The 16,121-nt window shown below is 50.9% G+C and overlaps 3 protein-coding genes across 6 annotated transcripts; all 3 read right to left on the reverse strand.

Moving 5' to 3' along the window:
• Positions 1-5,836: 5,836 nt before the first annotated feature.
• LOC105417782 (cyclin-dependent kinase inhibitor 1B-like) lies at positions 5,837-8,152 on the reverse strand. The gene is made up of 2 exons (XM_029825273.1): positions 6,735-8,152; positions 5,837-6,366 (listed from the first exon to the last, which is right to left on the reverse strand). The coding sequence occupies exons 1-2, from the start codon at positions 7,132-7,134 to the stop codon at positions 6,215-6,217; spliced, it is 552 nt and encodes a 183-aa protein (XP_029681133.1). The 5' UTR covers positions 7,135-8,152; the 3' UTR covers positions 5,837-6,214.
• Positions 8,153-8,360: 208 nt separating this feature from the next.
• On the reverse strand, positions 8,361-9,668 carry cdpf1 (cysteine rich DPF motif domain containing 1). Its single transcript, XM_003972932.3, has 3 exons — positions 9,457-9,668; positions 9,196-9,307; positions 8,361-9,005 (listed from the first exon to the last, which is right to left on the reverse strand). Exons 1-3 carry the CDS (start codon positions 9,567-9,569, stop codon positions 8,871-8,873), a joined length of 360 nt encoding a protein of 119 aa, XP_003972981.1. The 5' UTR covers positions 9,570-9,668; the 3' UTR covers positions 8,361-8,870.
• Positions 9,669-9,818: 150 nt separating this feature from the next.
• Positions 9,819-15,694, reverse strand: ppara2 (peroxisome proliferators-activated receptor alpha2). 4 transcript variants are annotated; one of them, XM_029851552.1, is made up of 8 exons: positions 14,415-15,509; positions 14,082-14,305; positions 13,846-14,003; positions 12,293-12,431; positions 11,654-11,853; positions 11,311-11,580; positions 10,993-11,236; positions 9,819-10,617 (listed from the first exon to the last, which is right to left on the reverse strand). In XM_029851552.1, the coding sequence occupies exons 1-8, from the start codon at positions 14,438-14,440 to the stop codon at positions 10,373-10,375; spliced, it is 1,506 nt and encodes a 501-aa protein (XP_029707412.1). In that variant the 5' UTR covers positions 14,441-15,509; the 3' UTR covers positions 9,819-10,372.
• Between the last annotated feature and the right edge of the window lie 427 nt (positions 15,695-16,121).

Here is a 16,121-nt window from a genome sequence, read left to right on the forward strand (position 1 = left end):
GGCGGCTTTCGAGGCATTAGCAAGAATTTACAGGGGAAGAAGGACAAAGCAAACACAGTGGTTCACCAAATGCTGCTTTAGTGTATAAATACCATAAATTCCCCCTTAGTCCCAGTTTACACTTTGCTTTATCTTCTCTTGGACGGATGGTCAAATGTAGATAATGTAACAGACTGAGATCGTCATGCCGCGGCTACAATAAGGAGTAGCTGCAGAAAGCTTTCAGTCATTAGCTGCGCTTGTATATGATATTCCCAGACAGAATAACGCTGCCTCCATTAGACTTCACAATACGCTAATCTGGCGTGTTTATGGTGCGCCCCTCCCCCGCACGGAGGGTTCACAGGGTTCGCTCCTGCCAAAATACATTTAAGAACATTAAATGTCAGCGATGGTCTCCAATAAATGGGGCTGCAAACTTGAAACGAGGCCAAAAACAGAGACTGTTGTGGACGCATGGCTTAAAAATCGCTGCAAAAACATGTAAGCTAACACGTCCCCTGATGGCACAACACTGACAGCATATTTGTGGTTATGTGCACGTGCTATTACCCAGAGGGCCAAGAGAGCAGAGGCGGTAGTCTTAGTTTCAGTCGCTTCTACAATAACTTGAAGCAGCAGCAGTAACATTAGCATTAGATGCTAATCTATAGTGCTAAAGCTGTTGGTTTCATACTAGACAGATAAATTCAGCAGTTAACCTGACAAAATTCTGGTTTTGATTGTCCCAAAGAGTTCATGCCCTCGTCCCACCGGGGTTTCACGCTGGTCATGGATAATTTTTACCCACAGTCAAAATACACACTGGTGTCAACCCCGGGGCAAGTTGGAGGAGAGGTCAGAGATTCAGAACATCCCCCACCCAGAGACCCGAGACCCTCGTTTATCCAGGTCTTTAGAGGAAACTGGTGCTCGACGTCATTTAGTACTGAGACACAGGCTTCTGAAGATAATTCCTGGAGAGGTTTCATTCCTCAGACGGTTCAGCTGAAGGCCGTGACCTGAGTCTTCCTGGACAACGGTGGTTTATTTTACTGGAACATCTCCTCTGGGCCGCTGAAGTGACCAGTGTGAGGAGGGTTCAAATGGAATTAGGGTCAGTCCCTTTCGGTTCTTTTCAGAGATGTAGCCTTTAACATCTGCCCCGGTGCAGGTTATGACCCCGGCCTGCTGGATGACGGCCCCAATCAGGCACATCACAGCGGTTCGTCCTGCCCTCGGCCTGACCTGCGAGCGCCGATACTTCCTGTAGCCACGCGTCTGGCCTCCTCTCGAACAGCACCAAAACACAAAAGCTAAAACAGACGCCGGCACGGCCGAGAGGGTCAAGTGTTGCCTGGTCACCGGCGGCTCTGAAGTGTGTGACGCCGTCAAGGTTCAAAGTTCAAGGTTCAAGCTAGCGTTGCTGTGAGTGTGTGACCAGTCCAGAGGACGGAAATATTGGCCCTGAAGGGCCCGTGGCCCTACGGTGAACACTGAGTCTACAAAAACAGAGGTTAAAAATAAAAGAATGAACCTAAAAGAAACAGTGGAAGAACCAGAGAATCACACAGCTGCTGTCGTCAGTGCTTCAAATATATCAAAAGGCAGCGCAAAGATGGTCGAGTCGGCAATTAAAGCGGATAAAAATGAAAACGTTGCTACAAAGTGTTGCATAAATAAACTTGTAATGAGATGAAACACACACAGTAAATACCAATTTCACCATCCACACACACTCCAAGAGCCAGATGACACTAATCAAAGACATGTGATCCACAATGGGAAGGAAAAGTGTGCGCGTGTGTGTGTGTGTGTGTGTGTGTGTGTGTGTGTGTGTGTGTGTGTGTACAGAGGCAACAACAGAAGTCAAGGTCGCGTCCTCTCCCTCTAAAACCATGAGCGCCATCACGCTGGTGCCAGTGTCGGGATGATTTGTGCACGTTTGTCTGCCCGCAAAGAACACGACGTTCGGATCGTCTGTCTGTAACCAGATGATCTATAATCCACCTGACCCGAGGCCGGGACCAGGGCCAGGACCTGAGCCAGGGCCCGGGCCGTGTGTAAAACCCCCTCACGCTCGCTGGCAGCGCAGATTGTTTACATCCTGCGCTGGATGTGCGGAGCAGCCAAAAAGGCCGCTCTCCTCTTTCCTCCCTTTGAATCCATCCCTCTGCCTCTCTTCCTTCTTTCCTTTCCTCCCTCCAGACCATCTCCGCTCCGTCTCACCCGTCCCGCCAGCAGCGCGTGATCGGGCCCAGGAATAACGCAACGCCGCCCTCGTAAAACACCGACCTGCTTTCTTTTATTGGGCCCTTTTATTGTATCAACATGCAGCAGATGCTGAAGGTGTATTTCCACAGTAAAACACGGAATTAAAAACTCCTTTCCTCGCCTGCAGGTCGCCAAGCCGTGAGCTCACGCTTTTGTAGGCCCTCTGCTGAATCTCTATTCATAGCCTCGGAGTTTTCGGGGCCGTCACTCCTCTCGTTATCTGCAGCGGCGATGAGGAATCGGGCTGCAAACGTGGAAGCGTTTTCCCGATTCGGGAGAAATCCGCGTGCACGGCGGCTTATCCTTCAGCTGCTTCGCATCTCGCTCCTCACCAGGATGTCGTCTAATGACAAACACCCGTCGGGGAACGCACTGCGCGCACACACCGGCCGTGGTTCGGAGCTCACGCCTGGCACGGAGCTCGAAACGTCTTCCAAAGCGGTGACGTCGTGTTGGCCTGACGACGCGCCGTGGAAGCTACTGCTTCTCCTCCCTCGCTCCTCACGTTCCCCCGCCGTCTGTGCTCCCTCCTGCTTTAAATCAACAGCCATGTCCTGATTTCTGCCCCGCGTTCACACCTCCACCCCCTAAGAACGCCTGCACCTCCGCTCGACATCCGAGCCGCAAGCTAGCAGGCACCTTTAAAGACTCTGCACAGGTGATACGAGTCCGTCAGACGACCGCTGCAGGTGTCCCTCATCAGGGAATTCAGTCTTTGCTGGATTGTATTTTCCATCAGCTTTGTACTAAAAATAGGGACAATTCCAAAGATCTTCAGCAACACGGTGAAATTGCAGCCACATGGGCCTAATCCTAATCAGCCAGCTCTTAATCTGAGGAATTTAGCTGTGGGAAGGGATTTAAAAACAAAGGATCTCGTCAGAGATCGTTGAGCCTCCGCATTCATGTTAGCGTCATTATTATGTGGCAGGAAACGTGACAAAGAAGAGAAAATTAGCATTTTGAGGGGAACAACCCAACAAACAGCAGGTAAATCTCACTTAAAACACCAGTTTTCTTCCTAAAACCCACTTTAGGCGTCCTGGGCTAAAATGGCTGAAATGAAGAGGAAAGCATCGTGGGAACTATAATATGGCTTCTTTGGTGACCTTACGACCTCAGGCTCATTTGGCGCCACAATTTTTTATTTTTTAACTATGAGTTAACCGAAGTAAACCCACTAACGTGATTTAATATTTAGCGAGAAATAAGCAAACCGGGTCGACAAAGAACCACTTCTGCTTAATGTGGGATTAGCTGCAAAAATTAGCCGAGTAAGGAACCTTTGCCGGTCTCTCCCCCCCCAACAAACGTCCCCTTGTCCGCGGGATTGTGCCTCCAGCCCCCCCCCCCCCCCGGGTCCTGCGTAAATGTCAAGTGTGCGGCGCAAATACCACATGACAGCGCCGCTACCGCTGAACTTTAGCGTAACCTGTTGCACAAACAGAGCAGCGGCGGGAGAGATCCGGGCCTTCCTGGTGGCGGAGCCGTCGCTGCAGCACGTTTCTGGCCTTTTTCAAAGAAGATGATGTCACTTAACGTGCCACCGGCGTGTTAAACAGTGTCGCGGCCGTCTGTAAATGTTTACAGGAAGGTCATAATGTAACTAGTAATTACCAGAGCCGCGCTCTGGGCCGGCGCGATATCCCAGGAGCAGCTCTCTCTCTCGCTCCCTCCTCCACAGTGGGATCAACAGGAAAGTGGCAGCCAATGAAACTAATTGGGTGGTGTGTGTTTTATGAAAAGAACAGGCTGTGCTGTGTGGACGCCCTCCCACCGCGCTCTGACTGGCTGCCTCCTAAGTGGCCTGCTTTTCCCCTCTCTGCTGTGATTGGAGCTGCGGAATGCCACTAACTCCCAGCCTCCCCCCTCTAGTCTTTTCCCTCTTTTCCTCAGGACCTGCCCTTGTTGTTCGGAAAGCTCTGGGAGCTCGGCGGAGCGCGGTCGCCCTGCGCCCCGGCGCCGCGTCCCCACTCAAGATGGACGGTTTTGGCCTGGAGTTGAGGCCAGCCTCGAGAATTATGTCATTTTTCTGCAGTAAATGCTCCCAGAAACGCAGATGTTTCGAAGGAAGCAGCTCTTTTTTTTTGGCGGGAGGCTCGACAGGAAATGCTGTCGTTCAGGTTCCTGCAGAAACAACGCGGCACTGTGTTATTTCACCGAATATCCCACAACGGTATTTTGCATAATTTGCGTTCCCACCTCGACTTCCTCGGCCTCTCAGATTACATTTTATCAAACTTGGCTGAGCACCAATTACACCTTTTTAATCAAAGTTCCCATTAAAAGGAGGCGAAAAAATACAAAACACAGTTTATAAAATTGATTATTACGGCTCAGTTTTGCAACAGTTTATTTGTCTTAAAAACAATAAAGAAAATATATATTTACAAAACTTTTTTTTTTTTTTTGCTTTGGGAAGCTATAAATTGCTGTACACCCACGACAACAATGAGGAGAGAAAAAAAGCTCAACATAAATAAGTTAGTATATTTTTCAGTGTTACAAAAAAAAAGGACACAGGTACTTTGTAGGGTTACACCACAGTGGGGCGTCGTCACTTTGTTTTCCTGCCCCCCCAAAAGAAAGAAATGATCAATAGTGCAATTACATTTTCCACATAAATTCCACCCCACTAGTCTTTGATTCACATATTTGCATAAGTAACCCAGTGAGACGTCGCCCTGGACGACACCACTTAGAGGGGGGTTGGAGGGGGAGGGGGAGGGAGACGTGTCCAAAGATTCAAATAAAACACGAATTCTTAGGGTCATTAGCAAATACTGATATCAAAGAATTTGGCTGGATATTGCTGTGTAGTTTGGTCACTGTCGTCCCGCCCCCCTCCACCAAAGGCACATACTTAGAAGAAAAAAAAACCACAAAATAACAAAACAGTTTTTATGAAGCCAAAAAAAGAAATGGGAAGATGGAGATAATTGCATGTAAACTTGATCTGCCACGGCTGGTCCCAGTCAGACGGACCTCCGACCTACAGTGGGACCGTCTGGGCCTCCAGGATCAGGATCAGCACTGGGACAAATAAAGCCGCCAAAAAATGGAGAAAAAAAAGAAAAGACAGACAGAGAAAACTTTTGTTTTCATGTAACCCTGACTTAAAAATCTGCATTTTTTTTTAATATATACATATTCTAACGTACGTCAGTTTACCTGAAGGATACAACATGACCACTTAACAAAATAACAGCTCTGTTGGAAATTGCACCGCAACTTCCTGAGTCAAATTCACACATTTGTCGTTTTTTTTTCTCCTCCTCCTCCTCTTCTTCACCTCCAAACACACATATAACAAATAAGATATGGAAAGCAACATAGGCTTCGAATGTGCTACATCTTAAACATAGGTAGTACATTTAAACAAAAAAGAAATTAAAAAAAATAATAAAATAAATGGAGCAAAGTTCTATTTGCACACTGCTACATTTTCTGCTGCTTCTGAGGCGATTTTTCTTGAAATGAGTGCCAGAACTTAATAGTGTAGTATTCAGTGCTTGTGCGGCCTCCCCTCCCTCCTTCAGGAACAGGCTGCTTTTCTGTTCTCTTCTATCTGTCAGATGAAGAGAAAGGTTACAGTTTCCAAACAGCAACAGGTCGCTTCCACCCCCCCAAACCTCCCCCAGCTCTGTGGGACAGAAAAGAGGAAATGGGGTTGGTGAATGATGCAACGGGGAGCGCGGCGGTTCGTGCTCAGTGCGCGTCGTAAGCTTGTAAGATTAAAAATGCGTGCGTGCAGATTTTCAGGGAAGCCGTGAGGGGTGTGTGTGTGTGTGTGTGTAAGGGGGGGGGGGGTGTCCGTGCAGGAGAGCGCGCGTACAAGCGGTGGGAATGCCCTGCTGGTGCAGCTCAGCTGGGGGCCAAACTCGGCGGAGAAGTGTGTCAAAGTTTGAACGTGCCTGTGTTATTACATGGTAATAAGAGTGGGACCGCGTGCTGACCTGTCTCATTGGGCCTGTGCGCTGTTCTCCCCGCTGGTCGGCCCCCCCTCTGCTGCTCTTCTCTCCTGAGCTCCTGCGCTGATCCCCTGACCTTTATCGTCGTCCTCGTCCTCGTCGGTGTGCGTCCGTTTACTCCGACTCTCGTCGACGCACGAACCTGGTTGACAAGAGAGACAGGGGAGGGAAGGCGGGGGGGTGGGAGAGGTGTCAGTCCGGGGTGGGGTGGGGGGGCTCGGGTGCGCGGCTGCACTTTGAAAAGACACCTGACATCCTCAGTTAAACTTCCGTGGCCAGAGGAGGGAAAAAAAAAAGAGAATCACTCCGCTCGGACGGCGCGTAACCGTTATTACCATCCTCGGCGACGTTCACAGAGCAATGAACCCGACTGTGGTGCCTTTTCCTCCCCGCTCTCCGCTTCTCGGGGACCGTATCCTGAGGCTCGACCCCGGACACAACTGTTGCTCCACGCCCTTGCCTCACGGCGCGGCAGAACCCCGACACCCGCTAATAATCAAGGTGAATCACCTGATTCCGCAGAACGCCTTTTCCTGCTGCTGTTCTCGCTCCTTTGGCGACCGTCCGCCTCCAGCCTGTCGTCCCCGGACGGCTCCACATCCCGCCGCGGGCTCTCTCTCCTGTGAGGCGGTCTGCGATAGAACTCCGGTGCGTCGTTGTCCTCCTGCCACTCGTAATTGTGCGGCGTGAGCGGCCGCTCGCTGTCAGGGTCGAAATTGTACTCCTCCATGAAATCCTGCACACCTTCCTGGATCGCGGCCGTCAAATACCTCCGTATTTCACCGCGGTCAGGTGAGCCGAAAAGGTTTCTCCGGACGGGAGCTGTGACGTTGTCCGGCTGCCGCGCATCCACCCTCTCCAATGTCGGGCTCGCATTAGAAAGGCGAACATCTGACATTTTGTTGCACATATGACAGCTAAAAAAAAACCCCAAAAACCCAAGCCTGTTAAAGTTCTACGTCCAAGTTGCGCTCCTTTTAATTGCAAAGTCACTGAAACGGTGCATGCATTCTCCGCGATAATCATCCGAAGTGCGTACGCGTAAAAAAAAAAAAAAAAAAAAAAAGCGAGGAGGGGGGAAAAAAAACAAAAACGCGTCTCCAATGGCGCAGGGGGAGTTGGAGAAAGCCACTCCTGTCAAGTTCGTAGTAAAGCTGATGAAAACCAGTCAAGGCATAACATCCAACATGGCGTTAGAGGGAGCTGTGAGTGAAGAAAAGTTGACATCCAGAACTATTCATTGGTCTGCGCGCTAGGACCGCCCATAGCTCTTAAAGTCGAACAGAGAAAAACAACAGAGCTGCAAGAATACGGCCTAATTACTCTCAGGAACTATAACACCGTTTCGGAGCAAGATGGGGGCTGGATCTTTTCCGCAGGGCCGGATTTTTTTGGGGCTGCAGGCGCCACCTGAATCTGCAGCGACCCGATCTGATCTCATAGGCTGCTGCCGGTGATAAAAACCACTCGGTCGCTGAGCAAAAATGCTGATAGATGTGTCTGCTCTTCGGATCCGGCATCTCAGACGCGCATAATTCAATCAGCGCGGTCAGTTCGCGTCGCAGCTTCAAGGTTATTTGTTGACAATGAGATCCTGGAACCAGATTTCATGCGTGAGCGCAACAAAACAGCCACCCGACGGGCCTCGCGGTTACAGTGACATCAGCGCCGGAGCAGAAAAAGAAACCCTTCCGTCATTATCTGGCGCCGTGCCTATCTCTGTCAGACTTTGCCACGTGCATGCGCGCGCCGCAGGTTGCAGCCGCGGGTCCACAACAGAAACCAAACCTGGGTTTGCGTCTAAAAAATAAGTGTCTCCCATCTGCTGCAGCGAAGTCATCCCAGATGCCATCAAACCAAACTTTAAACCCTTTTAACTCTCAAAAACTTTTCGAGGGCCATCTTGGTCACCAAATCTCTGAAATCTGCCCCCACCGAGGCCTTCGGCTACAGACGTGGTGCTTGTTGCTGCTGCAGATGCTCCAGACCGTCACTGAGAGACAGGAGGGAAATGAGGCGTCCATAGATTGATTCTGGATCAGATGCAATAAGTGTTTCTTTGTGGGGATAAGATTTATAATCGCACTTCCTGAGCCACAACTCCACCAGTTGTGTTGCAAATAAGTTACACATTAAGACGGATGAGCACACGGCGGCAACATGACCACCGGGTTTCTTTTAATTCAGAAACAAAGACACAATTCCTGGACTCCACAGAAGTCCTCAAGGCAACCTGTCGACGTTGGATGCTACATTCATCGTCCAATTTTATACATTCTGCTGTGATCATTTGTCACTCAAGGCATCATAGAACACTGTGAAACAGCCGTACAGGGATATACAGAAGAAGTGTGTCGCTGATTCGATCTGTAAATCACCCCATTTATTTACTTAAAATAAAAATACAACTTTAGGGCTGCGGCACATGACCTATTAATAATCTGGAGTTGGGACGGAGCAGCAGGTCTGAGTTCTTCCGGGTCAGGAAACAAACAACACCCTGCTGACTCGTGCAGCACCACTGGTCACAAAGAGAAATCTGCATTTCCAAGTGGATTTTCCAGCAAAATTGCGATGACCATGCTCCAGTTTGTTGCCGGCCTGGTGTTTGTGCACTCTGTTGGGAGTCCTGCGTGCATTTCCTGGCTACCGTTGCACCGATTTTGGATCTCTCGGCGGCTTCTTCTTAGCCAGCTCTGCCTGAATCTGATGGGGGAACTGGTTCAGGTGTTTGTTCACGCACTCCATGCAGAACCTCTTCGTGTAGAACAGACTACAGTCCTGGCAGAACAAAGAAAAAGGCTTTGTAGTCAAAGTAATTTTTTTAACCTGCATTTCACACCAAAAGGCTACTTTGTATTTAGAATACACGTTATTTTACCACATATACTATTTGTCCTTGCAGTAGCACGCTCTGCAACTGTGCATGTAATCAATAGTTCACAAAATGCTGAATTATTCATCCTCTTACTGAGCCAACACAGACTCGCTTTCTGCACAGGCTGCACTCGGAGCCCAAAATCAGGAACTTTTCCCTGTCCGGGCTGAAGGGGTCTTTGGTCACAAAACATTCTTCGAGCAGCCTGCGGGATGACAGAAATCCAGAAAACCCCCAGTTTAATTGGGATCGTTGCAGATCAATGGTGTCCTGCAGCTCCTGGCATGGTAGCCAGCGTATGTAGCAGCCGCTAACAATGCTAGCGTTAGCGCGCCCATCGTCGCTGTCACTTACACAATCGCTCTGGTGTTGGGCGGTTTCTGGCCGTAGTAGCTATATGGGCTGCGTAAATCACACAACTGGCAGGAAAATATATTCTGAGGGGTTTCACTGGACGTGTACTCCATAGTTCCGTGTAGACGCTGCAGTTCCCGGTTCCCATGTCGACACAGGCGTTGGTTTGACGCGGCGGTGCTGCCCCCTACTGGACTGGGGGAGAAACGGGCGCCACTGCAGGTACGCGCAACGGGAAGGAGAATAATTAAGCTTTTATTTAACTCGAGTGGGTTCTGGCACAGATGGCGGAATTAAAGTCCAACAGAACCGCAATTAAATACATTACTTTAGTGCAGACATGAAATAGAGCTTGAGGCGACTTTATATGTTGCGGTTTTGGCTCATGGGGAAACTTTATTTGAAGCTGAAGTCTGAGCTCATTTGTGTTTACTCCGCTCACAAATGCGTCGCTTTGTACATGGGATGATGTTTACCCAATAGAACCAGCATGACGGCTTGTTGTGTTTTCAAAATATTAACACGGATTAGCGCAGTTTTGACCACAAACAAAGTCTTTTAAATACACATCCACTCCTATGTTTCAGCTTCTTCCCATCAGTACTGAAATAGATTATTATTAATTATTTATGCTTAAAACACGAGGTCATTCCCTGCAGTTTGATACAGTTATTGTGCTGAAGGTGGTTGATATTAGTCCAAAGGCACAGAAACATCATTTTAAAATGTCCAGAACATCAAAATAGGTCTATAAAAATCTATATACACAGTATCACAAACCAAATCTCCAAACCAGGCAGACCCAAACAATCTTTACAAAATGATGTCTTTTAGGCTGATCACGCCTCGAATCTGTCTCAAAGGGAACTTTCTTTAGTCCAGGAAACAAACAGAAGGGTCCGTATTACTCATACTATTAATACATGTCTCTGTAGATCTCCTGCAGCAGCGGGTGCAGCGACGTGTCCTCTGTTTTCTTGATGTCCTCCACCAGCTGAGCGTGCTCCGTGACCAGCTCCCGGAGGTCAGCCAGTTTCTGCAGCAGTCTGGGGAACAGGAAGCTGTCGTTGGGGTGGTTGGTCAACAGGTGGAGCCGCAGCACTTGCACGATGGTCTCCTGCAGCTGCTCCACCAGAGGCACGTCCACCAGGCCCGGACGGTCTGAAATGAAGGCGACAAAGAGAGAACGGAGGCGTGGACGCAGTTCTTTTGCTTTTAATAGCCGCGTAAACCCCCGAATAGCTAATTTGTCTTTGTCTAATCTTTGCAATAAAGGGCATTAAAATGGCTTGAACGTCATCCTACACCTGTTGCTGAAAATGTCCGATCTTTGTTATAAATCAGACCTGCAGAGTGGTTCAGACAAATAAAATTTAAGCTAACCACGTGCTATCGCCTCAGAAATATTCCCTGATCTCAAAAACAGGGCAGAAATCCCAATAAGCTGACCCCTGTGTGTTGCAATTACAGATAATCCTGAATAAAAAACAGGGTTTTTAGTTTTTAAGAGAGGCCTCAAAGTGCAGCTGATGCTACCTCCGCAGCAGATGATGGCGGCCACAAACAGAGATAAGTCGCTGTCGTCCAGCTCCAGAGAGTTGAAGCGTGTGGCAAACTGGAATTTGGGCTCCATCATGTCGCTGAAGGGCCGCCGGAGACTCTTGAGGAACTCCCGGGTGATGAAGCCGCCTCCCCGGGCCACCAGCACCCCGTCTTTGTTCATGCAGGACGCCAGGAGCGTGAAGAGGGCTTCGTAGACGCCGTACTTCAACAGGGTCACCTGGACAGGAGGCGTTGAGAGGTGAGCGTCGGACGGAGGCGTGTCCGCACGTCCAGCTTTGCATCCTCACCCACCTGGTCGTTGAGATCCAGGCTCTGGAATCCCGGCACCGCCTTGGCAAACTCCGTCAGCTCGGTGACCGTCTCCACCGAGGTGCTCTGGCAGCAGTGGAAGAGCCTGGCTTCAGCCTCCCTCTGCCGGAGCATCCCGCACCCCAGGGCCGGGACCACGTCCCCGATGTGGAGGCTGTTCTCGGACCCGCCGTGGTGCTCGCGCAGCACGTGAGCGGCCAGCGTCTTCTCCGCCAGCTGGAACGTCTCCATGTTGTGGATGATAAACGGCTGCTGGGAGCAGGAGGAAGACAAGGTCTTGGTGGTTTAGGGAGACAACGCGACGCGAAGTGCTAACGATGTTTACCGGCTTGCTGGTCTTTCCGGTGAGTATCAGCCGAGCTTTGGCCTTGTTCATGGTGAAGTTTTTCATGTAGGCGTCGTGGATTTGCCTGACCAGCACCTTGTGATCGGCCGGCATGGGGCTCGCCTCCTCTTTCTCCACCATCTTGTTTTCAGCCTTGAGCTTGAGCTTCTCTGCCTGAGGCATCCGGCCGAAACGGATGGCTGGTGCACAGAGACCTCCGTTAATATCAACACCTAAAGGGCTCCTCGCACGCTTGGGGGAGGGTCGTTTTTCTTTTTAATGACAAAACTGCAAACAGAGAGGCAAAAAACAAACAAAAAAAAACCGGCTCTGCGTGTGTCTGCAGATATTCGTCCACATTCTTTTCTCTGTTTCTGAGGACAACATGCCGTCTTCCTCTCAGGTTTCCTACGCTGCTCTGTCTGCAGTGGGAGGGCATTGCAATAAACCCAATGACCCCTCGGCAGCCGGCACAGATGACAGGCCAGATGTGGGGCTACGGAACTGCATAAAGGCCTGTGTTTTCTCCATCGAGGAGGCTCTGGTGGGACCGCGATGTATAAAGAAATCCCAGGAAACGTAAAGCGCGCTGAGCTAGCGTAGAAAGCCGCGCTGGGGCACAGAAAGGCGAGGTCTTACCGTTGTGCGACATGCCCACAGACAGACATTTGTGAAACCGGCAGTACTGGCACTTGTTGCGGTTCTTCTTCTGGATTTTGCAGTTGTTTTCGCACTTGTCGTACTCCAGCTTGAGCCGGATGGTTCTGCGGAAGAAACCCTAATGGGGAGAAAAGTGCGTCAGAACCTCCTGGCACGGCTCGCGGCAAAAGAGGAAACGCCGAACCGCGGCGTCAGGCTCTCGTTTCCCTTCGTGAACTAGTGTGGATCCAACAGAAATGTACGAAATGGATTGGAACCGGCGGCTTTCGGCCGCCCTTTGAGATAAAAGGCGAGTCCCCTGACACATGCTAACAGCTGTCACACATACATGCAGCCCTTTGACTTATGCTCGGGCTCCACGTGCTGCCGAGCGCCGTCCCGGTCGCTGACGCTCGCAGGACGACACGTCTGAGAGAACGTCGTTACAGTGCCGTCATCCTCTGAATCGTGAGCTAGTTCACAGCATGCGTGTCGCTGCAAGTCTGCGCTTGGCCTTCGGACGCAAGCGAAGGCTGCGCTGAGCCGCTCGGCGTGTCAATAGATGGTGCGTGCTGCCTTCAGGGCCTCTCGGCAACAGTTGCGATTCAAGTCATTTCAGTAACTTTGCATTTTAAAGGCGAGGCGATTAGCTCGCCGTTGCTAAAACCTCCCTGTGGGTCGCACCGTCAACACGGCGGACTTAAGCCCTCGCGCCGCCGCATCGCAGTCGCATTCCATTTGCATTCCTGCCGCGGAGCGATCGTATCTTTAAGCGAGGTGTTAAAAGTGTTACACTGAGGCTGTCCAGCATGGAAAACACGAGGTGTGACCGCCCCAAACATTTCCATGATGGCACAATACCACAGGACAGTAACGTCCTCTGGAGGAGACGTCCAGAGCATTTAGCTGCCTCATGGTGAGATGGGGATGAGTGTTGGGTTTCTATAACATAAAGCACAACCATGCGGGCGCACGGCCCATTTGGCAGCATTTGGAGGATTAGCCCAACATTCTCCTGACATGAAACAGTTGGGATCTTTACTTTAAAGGAGGCGAGTTCAAAGGTCACGCAAAAATAGCAAACGGAGGCTCGGATTAGCAGAAAACAACCACCCGCCGGCGGAGAGAGACCACGGCCTGTTCACATGACTTGGTAAGAGCAGTAGCCTTTAAACTTTCGTGTTTTTAGCCCTCGAATGGAGAACGGGTCATTGACCTCGGCGAAATCCGAGCCTCCGGCAGCTTCGGTCCGCAGGGACCGACCTTTGCAACAAAGGGACCCCAAAATACACAAACAGTTTTATCTCCAAGTTGCCGGGGTCAACGTGGCATGTGTGCTATAAGGCCATTCAACCAGGCTCTGAGCTAAGTAGGTAAGAGGTGAGAAGGCAGCCGGGGCCGCCCTGTCCTCCACAACACATGATCCGCCCGCATGTTTGAAAAGTTTTCCACTGGGCTCTGAGTCAGGTGTCTCTGCGGACGCGGAGGGGGGAAAAAACAAAACAAAAAAAACCCCTCCACGCGCATTTAAATCTACGTCCAGGACGACTCACCTTGCAGCCCTCGCAGGCGTGCACGCCGTAGTGGAACCCCGAGGCCTTGTCGGAGCACACGCGGCACTCCAGGTTCAGAGAGGGGAAAGCCTCCTCTGAGCCCGGCGCTGCTGCTGTACAGGCCCCCCCGGACGGACTGGAGGCCGGGCTCAAAGTGTCTGAGGAGCAGGGACAGGACGCGTCACCAGACGGCCGTTCAGGCACCAAAGAACCACCATGTGCTCCTCTGTCCTCACCCAGGGTGCTGGAGCCCTCAGGCTCGGTGCCCTGGTACTCGGGGAAGTCGAACCCCAGCGAGCCGTCCCCCAGAGAGTGGGAGATCTCGCGCAGGTCGTCCATCAGATCCCCACACAGCGGGTTGTCCAGCAGGGAATCCCCCAGCGGGGACGGCGGGCTGAAGTCGTCCCCCGCCATCATGGATCTAAAACCAAAGGAAGGAAGCGGCCCCTCGCTCAGCACGCTGACAAGGGAAAGACGAGAAATGTTAGATCTCAATTTAAAGAAAAAGGGACCTCAGCAACTTCCCCCGTGAACAGTCCGAGTAGATCCTGGTTACGCTGGAAGATCACCTGCAGGAGCTAAAAATGAGGCTCATCCAGGTGAGGAGCGGAGTTACCCGGCTCGGGATGATGCTTCCCAGATGAGGGAACGTTTGCTTTGGTGGGAACAGTTAAGCTCGGTGTCAAAGGTCACGCTGAGCGCGTTGTTCATCAAGACGCAGGTTAAATTCCCGTCGGCCAGAACGCACAACCTGCTGGTTGTCACTCAGCCCTGGATCTAACCGACCTCCGGAGACTTCAAAGGCACCGCGCGCGTCACGCGCCGGCGTTTATGTTGTGCGAAGGGACGGACGCGCAGCTTGGAGTCACGTCCGTGTCTGCGGCCGGCCTCACGGGGGTGGGTTTTATTGTGGGAGAGGGTTCTGGGTCCGCTCCCAGCTGCTCGCCGCAGGGCGGACACCTTCGGTTTGACCCCTGACACGACCCCGCGCCATGTCGCAACGCACACAGTCTGTACGCGCACAACATGCGCGGGGAAAGATCCCAGATTTCCCAATCTCTCCGATGACTCTCCCTCCGACTTGGATGTAGGAGATTCGTGTGAACTCGGTGGAAAGATCTCAGTTTACACAGCTGCATGCATCTGCGCTTCAATGGGGAGATTAGCCAGCGCCAGATTGCGCAACATCACCTTCCAGCTTGGAGTGTGCTGATGCCTGCACACCACGATTAAGATAAATGCTCCCGAGTGGAACCGGGGCACTGAGGACAGTGATTAATCAATTGTTCTTGCTTATCTGTGGGTTGCAGCATTTCTGAGGGGGGGGGAGCTATTTACCTCTGTCTCGTGAAAGGTTTCAGAAAAGTAAAATCACTTTTAAAAAGACATTTTAATGACTCCACTGTGTGTGAAGGTAGAAAAGCCAGAACATCACAGTTCCACCCGCTCAGGATGGTCTCCCCTAATTACCTCAAAAGACATTGTCTTAAATCCCAGAGGAAATATAACAACGACACGGGGCTGCTATCTTTAGGTCACAGGGGAAGAGGAAACTGGGCCGAACCAGAGCAGGAGCACAGCTGACACAACACATGACGACCAGGCGAAGAAAGTGTTAAAATAAATCTACCGTGTGACAGTAACGGAAATTTCGCTGGTTTTGCTCACTAAACGCGTCGTTTACCTCATCCGTGGGCATTTCCGGCTGTTGCACGCGCTGCCAGCGGGGCCGGTGTCGGTGTTTTGGCTCCGGGACGCACGGACGGGCCGGTCCTGGTCCGATCCCTCCTCATCTGCTGTCAAAGCGGCGCTCAACCTCCACCGGAAGTCACGTGGGGGCGCGCGGACGTGTGACGCGCACACCTCCCAGACACACCTATGCTTCTGACCAATGGACAACACGTGATGTGAGGGTGAGCAGAGGCCCCGCCCACTTCTGGAGGGGGCTCAAAGGCGCGAGACGTCACGCAGTGGAGGTCAGCTGATCGGATCTCAACCTCATTCCGATTTCCGTTATAAAGAAAGAACGATACATTTTATTGAACGTTAAGGAAATAAACTATCTGTAAATTACCATTTTAAACAAAACAAACTCCACCTAACTACCGCTACCATGCCTAATATAGCTAAATAAATACAGAACACACTTTTACGAGCATATCAGCAGTTTTTCTCGCATAATACAGCAGTTTCTCATTAAAACTGTGGTTAAAGATGGCATTTTATGGCACACTTAGGTGTTAAATGTTTGTGATTGAGGGCCTCTGGCTTTGCCA

The sequence above is a fragment of the Takifugu rubripes genome, chromosome 18, assembly GCF_901000725.2.
Source record: "Takifugu rubripes chromosome 18, fTakRub1.2, whole genome shotgun sequence".
NCBI lineage: Eukaryota > Metazoa > Chordata > Actinopteri > Tetraodontiformes > Tetraodontidae > Takifugu > Takifugu rubripes.

Coding starts and splice junctions, on each gene's coding strand:
- cdpf1 (XM_003972932.3), bottom strand. CDS start 9,569: ATGGAGTACACGTCCAGTGAAACCCCTCAGAATATATTTTCCTGCCAG. Junction 9,308..9,456: donor CCCAACACCAGAGCGATTGT/GTAAGTGACAGC, acceptor GTCATCCCGCAG/GCTGCTCGAAGAATGTTTTG. Junction 9,006..9,195: donor AGCGAGTCTGTGTTGGCTCA/GTAAGAGGATGA, acceptor TTGTTCTGCCAG/GACTGTAGTCTGTTCTACAC.
- LOC105417782 (XM_029825273.1), bottom strand. CDS start 7,134: ATGTGCAACAAAATGTCAGATGTTCGCCTTTCTAATGCGAGCCCGACA. Junction 6,367..6,734: donor AAGGCGTTCTGCGGAATCAG/GTGATTCACCTT, acceptor CTTGTCAACCAG/GTTCGTGCGTCGACGAGAGT.
- ppara2 (XM_029851552.1), bottom strand. CDS start 14,440: ATGAGCCTCATTTTTAGCTCCTGCAG. Junction 14,306..14,414: donor CTCATTTTTAGCTCCTGCAG/GTGATCTTCCAG, acceptor TTCCCTTGTCAG/CGTGCTGAGCGAGGGGCCGC. Junction 11,581..11,653: donor CCGGAAAGACCAGCAAGCCG/GTAAACATCGTT, acceptor TCCTGCTCCCAG/CAGCCGTTTATCATCCACAA.